The sequence below is a fragment of the Coptis chinensis genome, chromosome 6 (genome assembly GCF_015680905.1).
Source record: "Coptis chinensis isolate HL-2020 chromosome 6, ASM1568090v1, whole genome shotgun sequence".
In the NCBI taxonomy this organism is placed as follows: domain Eukaryota; kingdom Viridiplantae; phylum Streptophyta; class Magnoliopsida; order Ranunculales; family Ranunculaceae; genus Coptis; species Coptis chinensis.
Window position 1 is genome coordinate 24,705,091 of NC_141461.1, and position 20,837 is coordinate 24,725,927.

A 20,837-nucleotide genomic window follows, 5' to 3' on the forward strand; every position below is an offset into this window, starting at 1 on the left:
AATCGACAATGGCCCTTCATTGTTGGATAGAAGCGGCGAGGATATTTTATTCAATGGCCGATTCATGAAAGTCATCTCAAGATGATCTTCCTTGTTTTCTTTTTGGATTCTATAAAGAGTAGTTACGGCTTCTCTTGTGAATTAGGCCCCATCACAATGTAACGTGTAATGTAATCTGCAATTCAGTAATCATACTTCGGTACATAGTTTTTTCTCGCCGTTCTTTCAATTTTATATAATTGACAACTTATCGAATAATCTCTTTTACCTTTAGTTGCATTTCACGGAAGGTTAATGTGGATTTGGCGATAAAACCGTTGATTCCGTTGATATGGGGATATAATTGGTTTAGCTGGTCTCGCTACAAAATATGAGAAATTATTATTTTTTATTAGCAACCCATCAACAACAGTTTATAACCGTTACAAACGAATTTTAATTTTTTTTTTTAAATTAACTAACAACTTTGCAACGGTTACAAACCGTTGGTAAAAAATTTAACAAATTACCAACGCTTAAAAAGCGTTTATGAAATAAAAAGCGTTGCAAAGTTTTTAAATATGTGTACGAAATAGTTATAATAAGCGTTGGAAAGTTCTGTTTGCAACGCTTTTTAAGCGTTGCAAATATTTCCAACACTTTACCGACGCCATATTTGCAACGCTTAAAAAGCGTTGCGAAAATTATTAGCAACGCTTTTTTGCCGTTGCAAATAGCCTGTTATGGTGTAGTGTTGACGCCACCAAAAGGTTTGTCAACGAAAATTGGTCTACTCTAAATCCATCGGTTTTGATTCAATCAGGGCCGACTCTGAGTTTTGGATGGCGTTTTGTTTTGTTTTTGAGAAATACCAAAAATATTCGGAAAAAGAATTGAAGAAGACGAGCGGAGTTTGTTTTTGTTTCGGGCCCAATTAGTTGGGCTGGGGAGAACATTTAATATTTTAAGCAAAAAAAACATAAAAGTGTTGGCTAGTGACTTAGTGGGCAGTGGTCATTCACTAACTAGGCCAAACTTTTAGTGTTTTGAACTTACGTGGACATTGACTTGCCATTTGTATGCATTATGTTTGCCAAATCATCAAATACGTATACATACTTCACAGTATAAATATACGGTACCCATATTAGCAATATTTGAAATCTACGGTACCCTATTTTGCAAAAAAATAATAATATAGTGCCCATAATGTAAAATCTACTATAGTTCAAGTACCCATATCAATAATTTTTTCAATTCAAGAAATAGGAAGATAGGAGAAATTGAGATATGTACTAAAATGACAATATTGATTTTTGGAAGTGTGAGAGAGACAATGTTCTACTTCTCAAGGATTTTATTTGGTCTCAGAAACTATATGCGGTTTTAATTTAGTAATAACTATATAAAATAAACCGCTATATGTTAAAAATGCGGAAATTAATCGAAATCAGATTGGATCGGATTTTGAAAACACATCCAATTCGATCTAATTATTTTTTTTGGAAAAATCGGATATCAGAATTTGGGATATCGAACACAAATATTATGGCCAAATTCAGAAAAATATCGAATCGAATTCGAAAAATTGGATTTTCAAAAAAGAGACACCCCTAAGTTTGGGTAAACTACCAATGAGTTTATGACAATTAATTGAAGTTTATTAAGAATGAAAAATTGTTAAAATGAAGAGGAACGGGATTAATAGTTAATGAAATTTTATCATAAAAGTCAATTTCGGGTTTAAGCCTCTTGCCATAAGATGTGATCTTACCGTTGAGATACGAAGCAACATACATCTCGATGTGAAATGACTGATGGCTTGTGAAGCCGCACATGTAGGGCAGGGAATGGGTCGGATATGGCTATATCCGAATCCGAATCCGAATAATTTCCGCGAGATCCAACACGAACCCGATTATATGTGAAATTTAATATCCGAATCCGACCCGAACCCAACCAAACCCGACTAACCCGATCGGATAACACTAAAAATTAAAAAAAATCCCAAAAATTATATCTGTATCCGACTTGAACCCGACATACCCGAATACATAAACGGATATGAGAATAGACCCAAACCCGATGTATTCGGTAATTGGGTCGGGTCGGATTCGGGTCTACCCGACCCGATTTCCTGCCCTACGCACATGTGTTTTAGCGAGGGATATCGATTTGAATTCCAACGTCTAAAGAACTAAAATGGGAAGTTCCCATAAAACAGTTATACAAACTTCCAATCTATCTTTTCTCTGTCTCCTCCTTCTCCCTCAACACACCCTTTTTTTGTTACTCTCTACCAGTTCCATCGATTAGTATTAACCAGGGTTTTCTCTTTGATCAAGTAAGCACTTTTCTTCAATATTAAATCTTATTTTCAGTTGTCTCTTTGTTTTTTATATATATTTTATCTTGCCGAGGATTGTTTATAATTGCATAGATATATGCCTTTACCTATCTAAATTATGCTTGTTTTAAACATGTTGCAGAATGGAAATGGGTGACTCTGCAAAAGATGACAGGGCCTGGATTGATCTTAGTTTTCCTGATCAACGTTTTATTGATGGTGTGTTGAGCTTTGTGAAATTCGTGCAAGTTCGTTTTCCTGATACAGAGACGACACAATGCCCATGTAATATGTGCAAGAATCAACGAATTCCAGTTCCTTATGAAGAAGTGAAGATAGATTTGTTCAAACATGGTTTCAACCCGGCTTATAAGATTTGGTACTTGCATGGTGAGAGTGAAACATTTGAGCACGCCGATAATGAATCAAGATTCCATGACCACCAAGAAGATGTATACATGGATGACTTTGACGAGCTTCTCATAAACTCAATGGCTCAAGATTCTGGTGGTAATCCAGATGCTTGTGTCCAAGATAAACCAAACACGGGGACTCAAGGTGAGAACAGATTCAGAGAGGTACCACCTACTGAGTTAGGAAATATGCCAGAGTATCTGAACCCCTTGTACAATGGTAGTAAGTACAATGTGCTCAGGTTTACCGCAGAGTCCATGAACCTAAAAGTGGGCCATGGATGGAGCAATAGAAGTTTTACTGAGCTCCTTCAGCTTCTAAAGGATGCGTTACCTCCAGATAACAACACCCCAAAAAATACTCATTATGCGTCGAAAGTCATTAAAGAAGTGAAACTTGGATACGAGAAGATTCATGCTTGTCCAAATAATTGTATGTTGTATTGGGGAAAACAGAATTCCAAAAAGATCAAGTGTGACACATGTGGTGTGTCTAGGTTCAAGTTTGATGGAAGAACAAAACAACGAGTCCCTGCTAAGATATTGAGATATTTTCCAATAACTCCAAGACTGCAAAGAATGTACAGCGTGCCCTGGGTGGCTAAAGAGATGACTTGGCATTCAACCGGAAGAATGACACCCGGAAAGATGAGGCACCCAGTCGACTCTAACACATGGAAGTCCATGGATAGAAGGTATAAAGATTTTTCATCTGATCCTCGTAATGTTCGCTTGGGATTATCCACAGATGGATTTAATCCTTTTGGCACGTTTAGCACAACACACAGTTGCTGGCCTGTATTGTGTGTACCCTATAACCTTCCACGGGTTTATGCATGAAGCCACAATTTACAATGCTCACACTACTCATTGAAGGCCCAAACCCAACCGAGGAAGGACATTGATGTGTTTTTGCAACCTTTGGTTGCGGAGTTGAAAGTTCTGTGGGAGAAAGGGGTCACAACATTGGATGCGTTCACTAATACCGAAGTTTAATCTTCGTGCTATGTTGTTGTGGACAATACATGACTTTCCAGCATATGGGGATGTTTATGGTTGTAGAACGAAGGGTAAATTTGGTTGTCCTTGTTGCGGTCCAAAGACAGATTCTATGTGGCTTCGATATGGAATGAAACATGCATTCATGGGTAGCGAGGAGGTGGCTGTCGGCTACAGATACAAGCAGAAAAGACACAAGTGCTAACACTTTTAATAAGAAAGAGGAGTCTCGTGGACAACCAATACGTTTGAGTGGGGAAGCAGTGAAAAAAATGACTGCTGGACTAGATGTGGTGTGGGGGAAATCTAAAAAAAAGAAAAAAAGAAAGGTGGGAGAAGATGATGAATTTGCGGATGGTGATGCATCGACTTTGCTTCAATAAGATCAATTTTCTTTAAGTTTCTCGAGTACTGGGAGCATATCCCTGTGCGCCATAATTTGGATGTTATGCATATCGAGAAAAACGTTTGTGAGAACTTGATTGCATTGATGCTGAACACAAAAGGAAAAACGAAAGATGATGCTAATGCACGTAGAGATTTGAAGCGCTGAAAATCAAAAAGCGACTATGGCTGCAAAAACAGAATGGAAAGGAAATTCAGAGGCCTGGTCGGTATTGGCTCATGAAAGAAGAGAAAAGACTATTTCTCCAGACACTACGTGATTTACGTGTCCCTTTTGGTTTTAGTAGCAATTGGAGGAATATTGTCACAGAAGATGGTATGGACTTAAAAGGTGCACATATGAAGTCTCATGACTATCACATCTTGATGCAGCATTTGCTTCCTATGTTGATCCAACATGCATTTAAGGATAGGAAGGAAATTAAGCCTTTAATTAAAAGTTTCTCTTCATTTTTAATGCTCTATGTTCTAAGATTATCGATGTTGATTCACTGTTAATATTAGAGAAGGATATGGCAAGGACCCTATGTGAACTTGAGAAGTATTTCCCCTCCGTCGGTGTTTGTTGTCATGATGCACCTGCCTATCCATTTGGCTTATGAGGCTCGGGTTTGTGGACACATTTTATTATCGATGGATGTATCCATTTGAAAGGTATGGTGTAATTTTAATTATTTACATTGTAGACATATTATTTGAAATATGTTATACTTAACACGCCGTTAATATTGAAGGTTTATGAAGACTTTTAAAGGCTATGTTGCAAACAAAGCTTCGCCGAGGGTTGTGTGGCGGCCCGATACCTTGATGAGGAGGCAATAATATATTGCAATCGGTACAAAGGAAAAGGTAAAACAAGTATTTTGAAAGAATTGGAGGAGAAAATGGATGACTCTGCTAAATCTTTAGATGATATTGATGACAATGGTGAGGCCGGACCGGTTAGGCGAGGGTCAGACCCTTTGTCATCCATGGTATTGAATATGAACAAGCTTCGCCATTGGGTACTCAAACTGTCATCCTAAATATGAAACGTGGCAAAGGTATGCGTTATTGTAACCCTATATATTAAATTATCATCGTGGCATCTTATGTAAGCTTAAATGTTCCCCTTTTGCTTTAAGGAAATACACTGAATTCTTACAAGAACGTAAAAGGCAACTTTAGGAAAGAAATCGGACACTATAAGGTACCTAGCGAAGAAGAGTTTTTTGCCTCGGTTGCAACAGCAGTGTACTAGAAAATAACTTAATATTTGCCTCTTTTTTGATTGATCAAATCTAATTCTTTGTTGTTAATATTTACGCATGACAGATCGTTGACTCTACGGATGTTGATTTCTTAGATATTATTAAAGGACCTTTGTCGATTGCTTTCTGGCGCTACAAGAATCTTCATAAACGGCTTCCTCTATGTTACCAAGGACCATGAGAAAACTAAAAGGTACCAAAACAGTGGGGTTAGCACAGATTGTATAACCGCTTGTCGATCTAGTGCTAAAGACAAGACTCCAATATGAATCATTGATGTACTATGGAGTTCTCAAAGATATCATCCAGCTAGAGTATCGAGAAGGGTACAAGCATGTCCTCTTTAAGTGTGATTGGGTTAAAGTGACTCACCATGGTGTTAGATGTGATAAGGAAGCGAATCTAAGATTAGTAAATTTGTCGAACTTTGCTAGTTCTAATCAATTAGGTGACGAACCATTCATTTTTGCACAAGATGCTAACCGTGTTTTACTCTAAAAGATCCCAAGGAGCCGGAATGGCATGTTGTACTAGAGGTTCCAAAGAAGGCATATTATGAAGATAAAACTTGTATTCTTCCCAATGAATCGGTCGTAACCGGTGTTGAAGTTGGAACCAAAGAATAGTGAACGAGCAATGGATGATGAGCTGATCTATAGCGATCCCGCGAAAAAAATGTAGTGGTTGTTGAGAAGACTAATATCTGGCGGTCGAGGAAGCGTTAGGTATTATTATTTGTAGTTGTTTATGTGGTACCCTTTTTGTCGGGCTAAGAAAGTCATTTGAATTGTATATTATTTGACAATTGATAGTTTGTCTTTTTGAATGTATTATGTGGTGCTAGTGAATTTTAAATTACCATCTTCTAGGTAAACCTTTAAACTCCGCCAATGCCAAGTTTTGCTTAGCATTGCGGTCCCAAGCCCGAATAAAGGAGGAGGGAAAAAGGTAGGTTTAATCTTTAATAATGGAACATGGTGGTCTTACCAGGTATCATCTCAGCTCTCTCTTATTAGGAGGTAATTATTTGATAAACTCTTCTTGAGATTTTACTATCTTCTTTATTTATTGCTGTTTTACTTAAGATGTTGGAATGTAGCTTTGTTTCCTTTCTTAAATACTAGCTTAGAGGAAAGAATGGCTTCTGCATATGACATTTGCTTCGGGAAAAGCTAATTGATTTTGTCCCAACTATTAGTGGGATTTCATTGGCTGAATCCCCCACATTTAAAAAGGCTCTAGGAGGTGCACCTGTTAATGTTGAATTGTTGATGTTGGGATCGTACGACTTGGTGGTTCATCAGCTTTTATTGGCAAGGTATTATTTTTAAGGTTGTTTACTTTCCACTCTTTTACACGAACGAATGATTTCTTTTTTGTTAGTTTGTTTTTTTAGCTCCGCCCTTTTTGGAATATAAAAGTATCTACCATTAGTACCATGAAAGGTCAAACTAAGTCGACTACTTAGGAAAAAATTAATATTCTTAAGCTCGATCTGATGTCATACTTTACTAAGGAATCTAAATGTACAAATGTTGTACCTTCCATTTTTCTGTCTATACCTTCTATTTTGTAGTCTATAACGTCTATTTTTCAGTGAATCACTTAATATCCCTTAAGGCTTGAGGAGTTGTGATTAGAACCTCAGTATTCATCATCTTGGATCAAATCAATGATTTATTTTTTGTTTCACATACTTTTTGGAACTTCGCTTGTTATAAATCCATTGCGTACATTGATATCAATCTTTACACGCTGTTGGAGATGCTTGGTGAAACAAAATCCATGTACAAAGAAGTAGTTTTAGGCGGTGATGTTTGGGATCTTCTTGACGAGTTAATGATTTATATGGGAAACCCTATGCGATGCTACTGAGAGAGAGAAGTGCAGTTTTGTTGGACAGGGTGTTCTTCTCTCGGTCCTCCGGAGAATTAAAACACTTTTGCACGGACACTTGCAAAAGAGAGTGGAATGCCGTTTGTTTTGCTTCCGTGCAAAGTTCAATTTGGACTTGACTTTGGTCCCTTCATGAACATCGGTTTAAACTTCTTAATTAGTAGGTGCTTTCTTCTTCTTCATTTTTTTTTTGTTTGTTTCTTATGGAGATAAGCTAATGGTTCAGGACTTCGGTATTTATATTTCTCAGACTTGTATAACACTCTACGCATACACATAGTTTGAAATCGTTTAATTATATTAAATAATGGCCAAGTTTTGGGCGGTGGTGTTTGTTGCGTAGCATTTCACTTGAGCTGATTTGCTTATGCCAAGTTGTTCTATTCTGCTTGAGCTAATATAAAATGTTCAACTGTTTTGCTTTAGGTGAGTTAAAAAAAAAAAGTTTTGCTATTTTCTCGAGTCCACTCTAAGATCAAGTAATGAAGGACGAGATATGGGTCCTTTCATGAGTTATACAACAACCTGTTGAGGTGACTCGTGATAGTTTAGTGCAACTCATCTACTTGTTTCAGTGATTACTATAAACTATGAGCTTTCAACATCTCTGTTCTGATTATATTTTGGCGGGCATTTATTCCCATAAAGTAGGTCATGGCATACAAGGTGCAACATCCCATTGCCTCGGTCGTCAATTTTGCCAAGATGTTGAGATAACCTTCGAGAATGAGATCGAGAGAAGGCTATGGTCCAGCGAAATTCACAGGGCGCATAACACTTCGAGCGGAATCTCTCACACAATTTCTTTTGTTATTTTTTATTTCACATAATTGCTTAGGTACTTAACAATCTTGAAGTTAACCATCTCTGTGAAATTTTATAAAGGCATTGGATGAGAAGCACTTCTCTTGATATTTTCCAACCGGCCCTAGAATAGTTAAAATTTGAGTGTGAAAACCAATAGACTCTTCGTCGGATCAAGAGTTCATTTAATATAGAACTTATAGAAGTCGATTCATTCCGAAAGTAATTTATATCTCCTGTTCACTTAAATTTGTTTGTAGGACTTTTTCATTCTTGTATATGAAGAGAGCGAGATGTGCATTTGACAAATCTGAAAAACATAAATTTGCTTGGCAAGTCCTTTGTCGCTATCTGCCCAACCAAAGAAAGTAGTATAATGTACTCGTTTCATTCTCTTTACTTCTACAGATTGGAGTCATGGTGATGGTTCATGGTGATGACAAAGGTTTGGTTCTTCCACCTAAAGTGGCATCCATCCAAGTTATTATGGTTCCCGCTCCTTACGAAGACGTGATATGCAAGTCATCTTTGATGTGTGCTCATCACCTTTAGGAAACATTGAGCAATGCGGTGTCCGTCTTTGAAAAGATATAGAAGAGGATTCACCTAGTTGTAAATACTCACGATTGGGAAATGAAAGGTGTTCCTTTAAAGATTGAGATTGGGCCAAAAGACATGGCTAATAATCAAGTAAGCTGCATTGAGGTCCGCGATCTATTACAAGATCTGCATTGAAGAAACAAACTATTGGTATTTGTTTCCTTGTCCTAGAAGAAAAAATATTTACGTGGTGATTCATAGTCTTTTTATTAAGTTATTTGTTTTTCGTAGGGGAACTAAAACCAATAATTATTTGAAATTTTCAAGTCTACATTTGTTTCCCTCAATGAACACATGTTTACACCACTACATTACGCTTCATTGCAGAGTGCCATTGAGATGGTAGAGGCAGAATTAAGAGATTCTAGCGACAATGAATGAATCCACACCCGAAGAGAATGCATCATCGGATCTATTTAAACCTCCTTTAACGAGTGCTTGCTTAAACAGGAAACTAACATTGTAATCTCTTTTTAGCGAGAACATTGTTAAGTCCAAGTTCAATTACATAATCATCCAAAGTAGTCATCCTTCTCCTTTTCAATTCCATGAAGGTTTTGACTTCATTTGCGGGTAATGGTTGTTCATATGACTTTAGCTTTGTCAAAGACATTTAAATCGACTATAGTGGATACCATACAGATCCAACGCCTCAACATCAACAGTCGGTTCTACTTAGTTTCCATCTAGTTATAACCGTGTCATACACTATATCTATTGTTTTCATCGAGGTCAACTAAAATGTAATTGCAAAACCTAAATTCTACACATTTATAGCCCCTCGTAATTATATCCTTGCAACTTAAGTTCACTTGTAAAATTTATTAGCACGGAAAAACTTGTAACCAAGTTCTTGCTCGTCTTAAAGGCTGTAAGGAAACAAACTTCTATATTATAAAAGGAATTCAGTTTTGCCCAGTTTTTAGTTTGTCAAATACTCATTGATGGTTTCATGGTTCTTGGTAACTGAGTGCGGCTGAAAAACTTTAATTAGCCCTTCCCCGTGCTTTCACATTATAACATTCAGGTTTTGTTTGTGAGTTACTCATACATTTGTCAACTGCAGATCGTACTTTGCTCTATGGTGAAGCTTTTCCGTGGAACTAAGAAGGATACTACCGTTGGAGAGGTGTGCTCTCTTTCCTTAGATTCATTTTAGAGTTTGAAGTGGCCATTAAGATACTCATTGCCTATTTTTGGTGCGGTGATAACACAAATTAAGTTCCATTCCCTATCCTTGTTTACAAGGGCATCGTCCGTGATTATTCATATATGGAGAATTAAGCGAGTTTTCAACTTTCTTGCAAACGCAACAAATGGTTCATATGGGCTGAGGAAATATTACAAGGACCTTCTTTGCCATTATGAGCATGTGTATTTCCATAGGCGGATAGTCCACCTCTAAGTAAAACTCCAACAGTATCTGATTACAAACTCTCTGTTTGATTTGTATCTTTCCATATCTTTTAGGCTTGTAGTTGTATATATAATTATATATATTGGTATTTTTGGTTTCTTTTGAGTACAAATCAGGTGTCTCTTATTTGCGATGAGTACTTCCCCGATTTGAACATATCTCTTTATGACCGGGAATTTGATCCTCGATGGTAATTTTTATGTTCACATTTACGTACTTTGCTTTCGATCATTATTTTCGGTTGATTCATTAGTTATAACTCCGTTTCATATTATGGTCTCTCCATGTAAGAGTGATTGAGTCACGATTTATAGTGATGACCTCACACTTAGACTCGAGAAAAAAGAGAGAAAGAAACAGCAGTATGAATTATATTCATCAGGTATCATTTGACATTGATATATATATATATATTTTTGATCAGCAAGCGAGGTTGTTTACGGGGTCCCCTACCCCTTCTCATTAATAATAAAAATATAGTGAGTTACAATCGGATATAAGTTTTTCCCATAGCGTCGTCGTATACAATTTTCTTTATATCCTCAGAAAACGAGCTAGGGATAACTTCTATGAAACTAACAGATGGGATATTACAAGCTAAAGCATCTGCTAACTTATTACATTCCCTATAAACATGTTTAATATCAAACATTTCCAAGTGGTCTATAATTTCGAACACATCTGCTAACAACTTCCGTCCTGGCCAAGGCACTTTACTTCGTTTTTGTATAAGCGAGATAACATTAGTCGAGTCTGTCCTAGCTTCCACCTTGCTGCATTGATGCTGCTTAGCTAGCTTTAAACCCTTGTACACTCCCTCCAATTCAATAAGGGCAATAGTGTTGAACTTTGAGTTTCCTTTTGCTGCTGCCTTTACTTGCCCCTGATGGTCGCGTATAGCTGCTGCCCACCCTCCATTGAGCCCTTGCAGCGTACCATCAGAATTCAGAACTGTGATGCCTTCCCCTGGTCGTTCCCATTTGCAGCTTATAGGATCGTTGTTGCTGACTTGGACATTAACATTCCACTGTCGCATAAACCTCACTCTATCGGGCTCATCCTCCATTTTCAGTTCCAGGCTATGCAATTTGATCTTGACATCTTGAATAATCAGTTCCACAACCTGCTGGGCAATGCGATACTTGTTCTCAATATTTAAGCGCATTTAAATCCTGCCAGACCCAGTAAAAAAATACATTTGTACACAAACGAATCGCATCTTTTTTACATCCCTTCCCTTTACTCAATCCAATAATCCATTCCAACTCATCCTCCCATTCGACAGCCACCATTCTCCGATATCCCACCCTCAGGAGCATTTCGTTCCACACATAGCGTGCGAAACTACATTCGTAGAACAGATGACGCTCTGTTTCATCCTTCTGTCCACAAATTCCACACAACACCGAATCAACCACCTTCTGCCTCTTCAATTTCACAAGAGTTTTAATTCCTTCCTGGAACAGCATCCAACCAATAAAAGAATGACGAGGTATTTTGTTTTGAAACCATACCAGATTTCTCCAAGCTACCGGCTGTCTCTTCCTCCTGATCGAGTGATAGGTTTCCTTGAGCTGGAATTCACCATGCAATGTAGCAGTCCAAACTACTTTGTCTGAGCCCCCAATCACCTCGACTTCATCTTCTGCTTGCTTCATAACCTCAGGCATATGTCTCTGCAGTACCTGCGGCACTTGCCAGACCCCATTATGTAACTTTTGCATTTAGACTCACATTTGATACATAGGTGAGCCCAGAGGAAAAATAAGGCTTCAGGATACCAACTGGGTGCCAGGGGTCCATCCATAAGTTAATATCACTGCCGGTCCCAACTTGATAGTACACTAGTTCTTTTGCATCATCTCTCCCCTGCAAAATACTCCTCCAACTCCAGGAGCAGTCATTAGGAATGCTCATGTCCCAAAAGAACTTATCCTTTATTAGGTTCTTCCACACCCACTTAACCCAGAGTGTGTCTTTCCTACTAACAATATTCCAGACATATTAGACATTGATATCAATAAGCAACGGATGAATTTAGCCATTAATTATTATATTTGTAAATGCATGCTATGTAATGCATCTCAATACTCAATCCAGAGGTATGCATAAGGCTGTCACCTTAAGATTCTGGATTAACTACGTACTATGATCTTATACTTTGCTAATACAATTTTGTCCTGTTTGCTTAACCCTGTTTCCTCAATATTGACATGTCTCAATTATCATATTGTCCTTCAGAATCGGAAATTATGAACGTGATAGGGAAAGTTGATGGCATATTGTATGATGGAGACTATTTAGGGAATCTAACGCGTTTTTGGTCATTAAGTTACATTGACTTGAGCAAATCGGCTAAAATTCCTCCCCGGCTTCTGGAATTTTCAAATATGTGTAGAGTAACACTAAAAGTTGATGAATCGGACATCATGTTTGCCTTGCGGGTATGCATCAAAAAGTATTTCAAAGGCATCTTATGCTCCATTATCAATCCCTTCATAGAAGTGAAACATTTTTCTTATATTTTTTGGAAATTCCTTTGGCTTCACAGGGCAATTAGATTTTTCGAACTGTCTCCAAAGAACGGGAAATTTCTTCTTGAAATGGATACGGTGGCTATTTGTTGCAATGTAGGCCATTACTTTCGACAATTCTTTTGGACTCACTAAAAGCGAGATGAGTTCTTTGATAATCCATTGATTTCGAGCTAAACATTCTTTTGTACTTCTATGTCATGTATATTGATTTTTAATAAAAAGGGTATTGGTTATGGAATTTTGTTTGAGGTGGTTTTGTGGTGTGCTTAATTGTTTTATATTATAATCTTTAGCGACTATGCTTTAGTATTGGTTTATGCCGTTTTCAACAAAGAAAAGCTTCGTCATTGTTGAGAATTAATGACACATTCTACAACAACTTATAAGTGTAGCCCATTCTGAGAATTTAAAGCCGTTGGGAAAAAATTGGCTATATTGACCATTTTGAGTCGTCGAGATAGTTGTCAGTATTTGCGAAAGAAATTAGCTGTTGGCAACTCTGATGATTTTAAACCATTGAAATATCTTGTTTAAGCCGACAATTTTGGGTCATCATGCTAATTGTTGGAATTCTTGACAAGCCTTAGTAAATTGAACTAAAAACCATATTTGTAAATTTGAAACTTTTTTCTCGTGATTTATTATTTGTAAATTGATTATTTTCCATAGCATGATAAAATGAAAATGGGAGCAAGGATCTATGGTACAAAACAATAAAATATAAATTAAAATAATTTGAAATTAATACAAAGATGAATGATTAATCTTCTCCAAAATTTGAAAGTTGAATTTAAACTTTTGATATTTGCCCAATGTTCAAACTTGAATATTTGAAATTGATGTTGAACTCATAAGTTTGTGTTCATATCTCCTAAATTTCTACAAAAGTTAAAAGAAAAAATAAACAAAATACAAAAAATATTAGAGTTAGTTTTGAAATTGTCTTTGGGGAACGGGGTTGGGTCAACGACTTTTGACACGGTGCGGGTCGGGCCGCTTGATGGGTCGGATTTGAGCATAGAACCTACACCCATAGTCCGACAGCGTAAAAACGGTGGCGGGGCAGGACGGGTTTATTTTCGGGTTGGTGCGGGTTTGGATAGCGAGTGAAGACCGGATACCCTACCGGATGATGGGTCAACTGTTTTTTTTTTTACACTCCCACTTGTACTCAATCTAACTCTGCCATTTGGAGTTACAATACTCAAAATTCAAGCCAAGACTCTATTTTCTTCATCACAATTGACTTCCAAGGGAACAGGTAGGCCACAATGAAATTGTCGTTGACGTTTTCATCCAGTGTTCATTAGTCACTAGTGGGCCCGATATCTAACCATCCAAGCCCAAGCCCAAAATAGCCTATAAAACATAAAAAAATTCCACCATTTGCAAGAAAAAGAAAAAAAGAGAGAAAATGGCGGCATCCTCATTGAAGAGAAGAGATTCAACGATGACGAAAGATTTAGAAGACCAACTCATAATCACTCCATTAGGAGCTGGTAATGAAGTTGGTCGTTCTTGTGTTTACATGTCTTACAAATCCAAAACTGTCATGGTATGTTTTCTCACTCTATTTTTTCTTGTTTTGTTTTTTTAAGGGTTTTGAGGTTGATATTAAAAATGGGTTTGTTGTTTTTTTGAATAGTTTGATTGTGGGATACACCCGGCGTATTCGGGGATGGCGGCATTACCTTATTTTGATGAAATTGATCCATCTACTATTGATGTTCTACTTGTTACTCAGTATGTATCTATTTTATTCTCGTTACTTACATTTATAGTTATGTTATCTGAATTTAACATTGCAAAATTAGAAATAAGAGATTGACTGAAAGAGAAAGGGTGTTTGGGATGCTTAAAGACTCAAACTTTACAGTTTAAGTAATCCGTTTGTAATGTCGGGATCCAACGCTCTGCCACTATATTAGAAATGCTCTCTGTAGACAGATTTTCTAGAACTATAACATGACACGTTATTAATATCTATGCGGGCAATGGCTTGTCTAGGCTCTAGGCTCTCACCTTCATATTCTAGTTAGTGACTGCTCCTTTAACTGCATAGGTTATGATATTCAGTATGATAAAATGGAAAACAGTAAGAGAGAACATTCATTAGTGGACAGTTGTGTAGTTTTCTGTCTGGGGTTAGACTACTTCCTTCATTGAATCTTCTTTTTTTGTCAATATACACACAAACACAGTCGTGTGTGTGTGCCGAGTGCGTGAAGAAACTACATTTCTGATATTCATTAGGAAATAGTTGCTTTCTTAACTTGTCCCCACCCCCCCCTCCCTCCACTTTTTGTTTTTTCTTTATTGATTTGAAGGACTACTGTCACTGTTTATGTTGGTTATGTGCAGCTTTCACTTGGATCATGCTGCATCACTTCCATATTTTCTTGAGAAGGTATGCAACTTCATTTGAGACTATTTCAGGTTTTATCTTACAGTAAAATGATCTATGTCAGGATATGCTTGCAGACAACTTTCAAAGGGCGTGTTTTTATGACTCATGCCACAAAGGCCATCTACAACCTGCTTTTGTCAGACTATGTAAAAGTTAGCAAAGTATCAGTTGAGGATATGTTATTTGACGACCAAGACATTAAACGGTCCATGGACAAAATCGAGGTATGTTTTCTGTCTCAAAAAAATCGTTCCCTAATTGTAGGTAAACCTGTCTCTAAAGCACTTCTAAATATGTCTCTTTGCGACTTTTCTTAACTTGTAGTTTTGTGTTCTGTTAAAGAAAAAAGGAGGCTTCTGAGTTGTGTATCTAATCATGTACAGTATATCACAGCGTGGCGAAATTTTAAAACCTGACATCTCGGCAATTTCGTTGTTATTTAAACTTCTATTTTAGGAGATCACCTATTCTACAAAGCAAAATTGTCATTCCTACAAGATTTCAATAGAACAAAATCGACATAAACTTTTAAATGTGGATACCTGTAAAATTAGCAAATACGTGCAAATATTGCAAGAATCTGTTTGCTTTCAAATGTAATGGGAATCATACTAAGCCTTTTGGAAAACTTGAGTAAAACATTTTAACAATAATCAGTGTTTTGAAAAACGGATCAGCCCCTTGCGGCTCACTGTCTCTGAGGCTTAAGAAGAAGAAGAAGCATGAGGAACAGTATGCTATATTAATGAAATTAGTAAAATTACTATAGCATATATAAAGTGTAGTGAGGCTTAAGGTTTTACTTTCACATAGATACACAAATAGCAATATACTGATGGTGTATTAACAAGACTTAACTAATCAAATAATTCTGAAACATTGATATAGCTACAAGTCACTAGACAGTAGACACTCATTGAATCACTCATAGACACATAGTCATAGACATAGACTCAATACTCATAGTCTCATAGTTAAATTATCAAAACAGTGGATACTCAATACTCATTATCGACAAAAACAAAATGCGGTAAGCCTATGATATTCTCTTGCTGCTTAAATACATTGGAGTTACTACCTCTAGACTTGAAATTTTATATCTTCCAAATTAGTTTTTCATGTTTTTAAATAAGAAAATTTTCAAAAATTGTGGCATATTGGCCTGCTCGAAAACACTATCAGCTGAGATTTTCCCTATTCAAGTCGGTTGAATAACGCCAGGAAAAATTTCTGGATCAGTCCTGCTCATAGGTAAGTTGTCAAAACAATTGAAAAAATGGGAAAAAAAAGCTTTTAAAAAAAAATGGTTTGGCTGGGGGTAAAGCCTGAGTTCCAGTGAGGCCAAGCCTCACTAAGCCTCAAAAAGCGCTCCTCACACCATTTAGGCTGTAGCCTCACAGTATGCACGAAATTTGTAAGGCTTAAGCCTCAAGGCAAAATCCCTAAAAGGGCACGCTTTGAGGCTTAAACTTCAATGTGTTTTTCTAAACCTTGACAACAATGGTATTCTAGCTCCTTTTACTTTCTTCTTTTCATTGTCTTAGAAGATCCATCTCTTTTAGCATGATAAAGTTTCAATTCTGGTTGTCATATTAGAATGCGTCAATGGAAATTGTAGTCCGTAAAGTATGGTGGGTAAATCAAAAGATGAACCAATTTTTGAATGTTTTGTTCCTTAGAAAATAAAATAAAATCATATATAACATATATTTTAGGTTATTACAATAAAAGAGAAGGATGCATTCTACATTGAAAAGTGCGGACCATCTAACCGACCTGAGATTCCAAATAGGATGGAAGCTTAATTTGGCTGGTATTGGTTTGGACATTATCATCTTCTGCCCTGCTAAGATTAGGGAGCAAGATGGTGGTGGAAGGTCTCACAAAGAGAGCAGAAGACAAGGACCAAGAAAAAACAATACCTTCATCCACCATTAAAGACTACCTCTTAAATTTGTCTATTCTTCCTCACCATTGGTTGCTACGTAAACAAAATTCGCACTTTAGTTTCTATGCTAAGGTTCCCCAGCCGATGTTGTCGCAGTGACTCCGAATATTCATAATCTACTACATTTAACTGGAAGGATCAAATTCTGTAACCGAGACTGCTAATCCTCTTTCCTTAAAAAAGAGAAGGAACAATCCTCTGAATTATGGATATCATGCAGAAATATGGTGTCTGAAATAGGTGAAGGGACAATACAGTGCTCAAAAAGGTCGGCAATAGTCATGGTTGGACAGAACTCAAAGGGTGTTATAATCGCCATGCTTCTTTACACGCAGTATTACAAGAATGTTTCAGAGGAAGTAATGCATTAGGAACTGCAGCTTTCGTGGTACCATGTTCCACCACACCAGTTTTGTCTGGATAGGAGCCTGGGAGATATTGTTAGGTCCCCAGTAGTGACAAGTTTCCATATCAGTTCCACATCTACATGGTTCATTTTTTTATTGCACTATATACAGTATTTGTAAATAGTATTCTCAATATTTTTGGTAAGTGTTTAGATTGTACCTTCACAGTGTAGTATTTAAATTGGACTGGATACAAGTTAGACCGAGGTTGCTGGATCATATGACATAACAGCTAAAAAAGCATTGCAGAAGTATATATTTGCCTACCTTTGAACTTAGTAGAACTGCTTGGATTTCCTCTTATTGGTGCATGAGCATCTGGTCACGTCAAATGTGAAAGTAGTGGTTCATTTTCCTTATGTTGTTGCTAGATAAAAAGATAAAATGTAACTGCATATTACTTTGCAATTTCCTAGTTCATTTTTTTTAGCATATTTAATAAGTTCATTGTCCCTCAAAATGAACTGCCTAATGCAGGTTATTGACTTCCACCAAAGCGGTAGAAGTGAATGGGATCCGTTCTGGTGCTATACTGCAGGTCATGTCCTTGGTGCTGCAATGTTCATGGTTGATATCGCTGGTGTCCGGTACTTTACACTGGAGATTACTCCCGTGAAGAAGATCGTCATCTGCGTGCTGCTGAAACTCCACAGTTTTCTCCTGATATCTGCATAATTGAGTCCACCTATGGCGTTCAGCTTCACCAACCTCGGCTTGTGCGGGAGAAACGCTTCACGGATGTCATACACTCAACCATATCTCAAGGGGGGCGTGTTCTCATCCCAGCATTTGCTCTTGGGAGGGCACAAGAGCTTCTCCTCATTCTTGATGAATATTGGTCCCACCATCCCGAGCTCCACAACATCCCTATCTACTATGCCTCACCTCTTGCCAAAAGGTGCATGGCTGTGTACCAGACCTACATCAATGCAATGAATGATAGGATCCGAAATCAGTTTGCAAGTTCAAACCCCTTTGACTTCAAGCACATATCTTCTTTGAAGAGCATTGAGAATTTTGATGACGTAGGTCCGTCTGTGGTGATGGCAAGCCCAAGTGGACTGCAAAGTGGACTATCCCGTCAGCTATTTGATAAGTGGTGCTCTGATAAAAAGAATGCATGTGTCATACCGGGGTATGTTGTTGAAGGACATTGGCTAAGACCATCATCAACGAACCCAAGGAAGTAACTCTCATGAATGGTCTGACTGCCCCTCTAAACATGCAGGTACATTACTTTTTTCAGCTCATGCTGATTTTGCACAGACAAGTACGTTCTTGAAAGAACTCATGCCCCCTAACATAATCCTTGTTCACGGAGAAGCCAATGAGATGGGAAGGCTCAAACAGAAGCTCATCACCCAGTTTGCTGACGGAAACACAAAAAATTATCACTCCAAAGAATTGCCAATCTGTTGAAATGTATTTCAACTCTGAAAAAATGGCCAAAACAATTGGAAGACTTGCTGAAAAGACCCCAGAAGTTGGTGGAACTGTTAGTGGGTTGCTGGTTAAGAAAGGTTTCACTTATCAGATAATGGCACCTGAGGATCTCCCCGTCTTCTCACAACTATCAACTGCAAACGTCACTCAGAGGATTTCTGTCCCTTACTCTGGTGCCTTCAGTGTCATAAAGCACAGACTCAAGCAGATCTATGAAAGTGTGGAGTCTTCCCCTGTTGGTGAGTCAGAGGGCCCTACCTTGATGGTGCATGAGCGTGTGACAGTAAAGCAGGAATCAGAGAAGCATATTTCAATCTTGTGGAATTCAGACCCAATTAGTGATATGATTTCAGATTCTATTATTGCTTTGATCTTGAACATCAGTCGAGAGATGCCCAAGGTGACAATAGAGACGGAAAAAACCGAGGAAGAAACCACAAAGACAACGGAGAAAGTGGTGCACTCCTTGTTAGTTTCACTATTTGGTGATGTGAAATTGAACGAGCAAGGGAAGTTAGTGATCACTGTTGATGGGAATGTTGCATTGCTTGATCGACGAAGTGGTGAAATTGAAAGTGAAAGCACCGGTCTTAAGGATAGGGTGGGAACTGCATTCAGGAGGATCCAGACTGCCATGAATCCTATACCTCTCTCTGCCAGCTAGCACTTAATCTCTAAGATCTTCAATTCCGAGTAAAGTTTCGGGGGAGATTGATTCTTATTTCTACTAAATATCAGCATCCCGCTAGCCTATGGGTTCCAATCCAATTTTAAGTGGCTCTATAGTTCGTGTTTACAGTGTAATATTGTATGTAGAATGTTTCATATGTTTGGATGCATCCTTTGGCTCTTAGAACCAGCAGACTGTAAACCTTATTGAAGTATGAAGTATGAAGTATGAATTGTGAAATTTGTCTTTTTTTCCGGTTACAACTCTTCCCACTTCTTAATTTAAATGTTTAACTACACATGACAATGAATCCGACTGTCAGTATACACGCAGGACTATATTAGAACTTAGCTGTATTATATGACAGAGACTATATTTACGCTAACAATTCATGTCGAGAATAAGACATTAATAGGGGTTTCGTCTATAATAAGGAAATAGTGTAGAAACCCAACCCCACCCTCCCCACCCCAACCCCAACCCCAACCAACACACACACACAAAACTCCTAAGACCCACCCCCACCCCCCAATTTTTTTTTTTTTTGGACTCCTAATACAGACATAATATTTTGAGTTTTTACATCTAAGTTTGACTAAAACCAACATTTGACATATGTCTAACCACTTTTAGAAGCAATAGACAAAAATATTCTATTTAATTATTTGCAATTACTTCTACAATATGAGAAACAATAAGATGTCTATCCCATAATTTCTTAAAAAATTCATAAATTTTAAATGCATTTGAAAGTAAGTGTTTTTTTTAACAAAATTTCATAAATTTTAAATGAATTTAAAAGTATGCATTTATTTAAATGTTGCGCATTAAAATGCATTTTAACTTGTTCAACATTTTAAAATGCATTTAAGTTATTTTGAATTCAACATTTTAAAATATATATTCCATGTCACTATTTCACTTATAATCACCTACTTTTACATTTAAAAATACATATAATGAAAAAATCTAAAAATATTATGCCTCCAATTTTGTGGAGGTATTTGACACTAGTCATCTACTATCTATATCTTAAAAGCGGAGACCTTCAAAAGAAGGTTTTCTCTCTCCTATGTGGCACTCTAATACGAGTTAGTTTTTTCTTATTCTATGTGGCACTTTAATATGAAAAGATAGTATTTTCTAATAGCCTATAATCCTAATGCATTTGAACCTCTTTGGACAATTTGAGTATATTTCTAATTCTTGTATTTAGAGAGTTTGGACAGTATTTCTAATTCTTATATATTTGATTAAATAAAAAAAAAAAATTCTTAAAAAAATAGGTGATTTGTAGAAAATAATTTTCTATTAC

General features: G+C 37.1%; 1 protein-coding gene across 1 annotated transcript; it reads left to right on the top strand.

Annotated features, from left to right (window-relative positions):
• Window positions 1-14,037: 14,037 nt before the first annotated feature.
• On the top strand, window positions 14,038-19,766 carry LOC147492269 (cleavage and polyadenylation specificity factor subunit 3-I-like). Its single transcript, XM_086566616.1, is given in 9 exon segments — window positions 14,038-14,202; window positions 14,293-14,390; window positions 15,009-15,054; window positions 15,129-15,278; window positions 17,887-17,995; window positions 17,998-18,558; window positions 18,561-18,644; window positions 18,647-18,792; window positions 18,794-19,766. Coding segments are annotated over 9 exon segments (2,058 nt in total). The 5' UTR covers window positions 14,038-14,061; the 3' UTR covers window positions 19,517-19,766.
• Window positions 19,767-20,837: the final 1,071 nt, after the last annotated feature.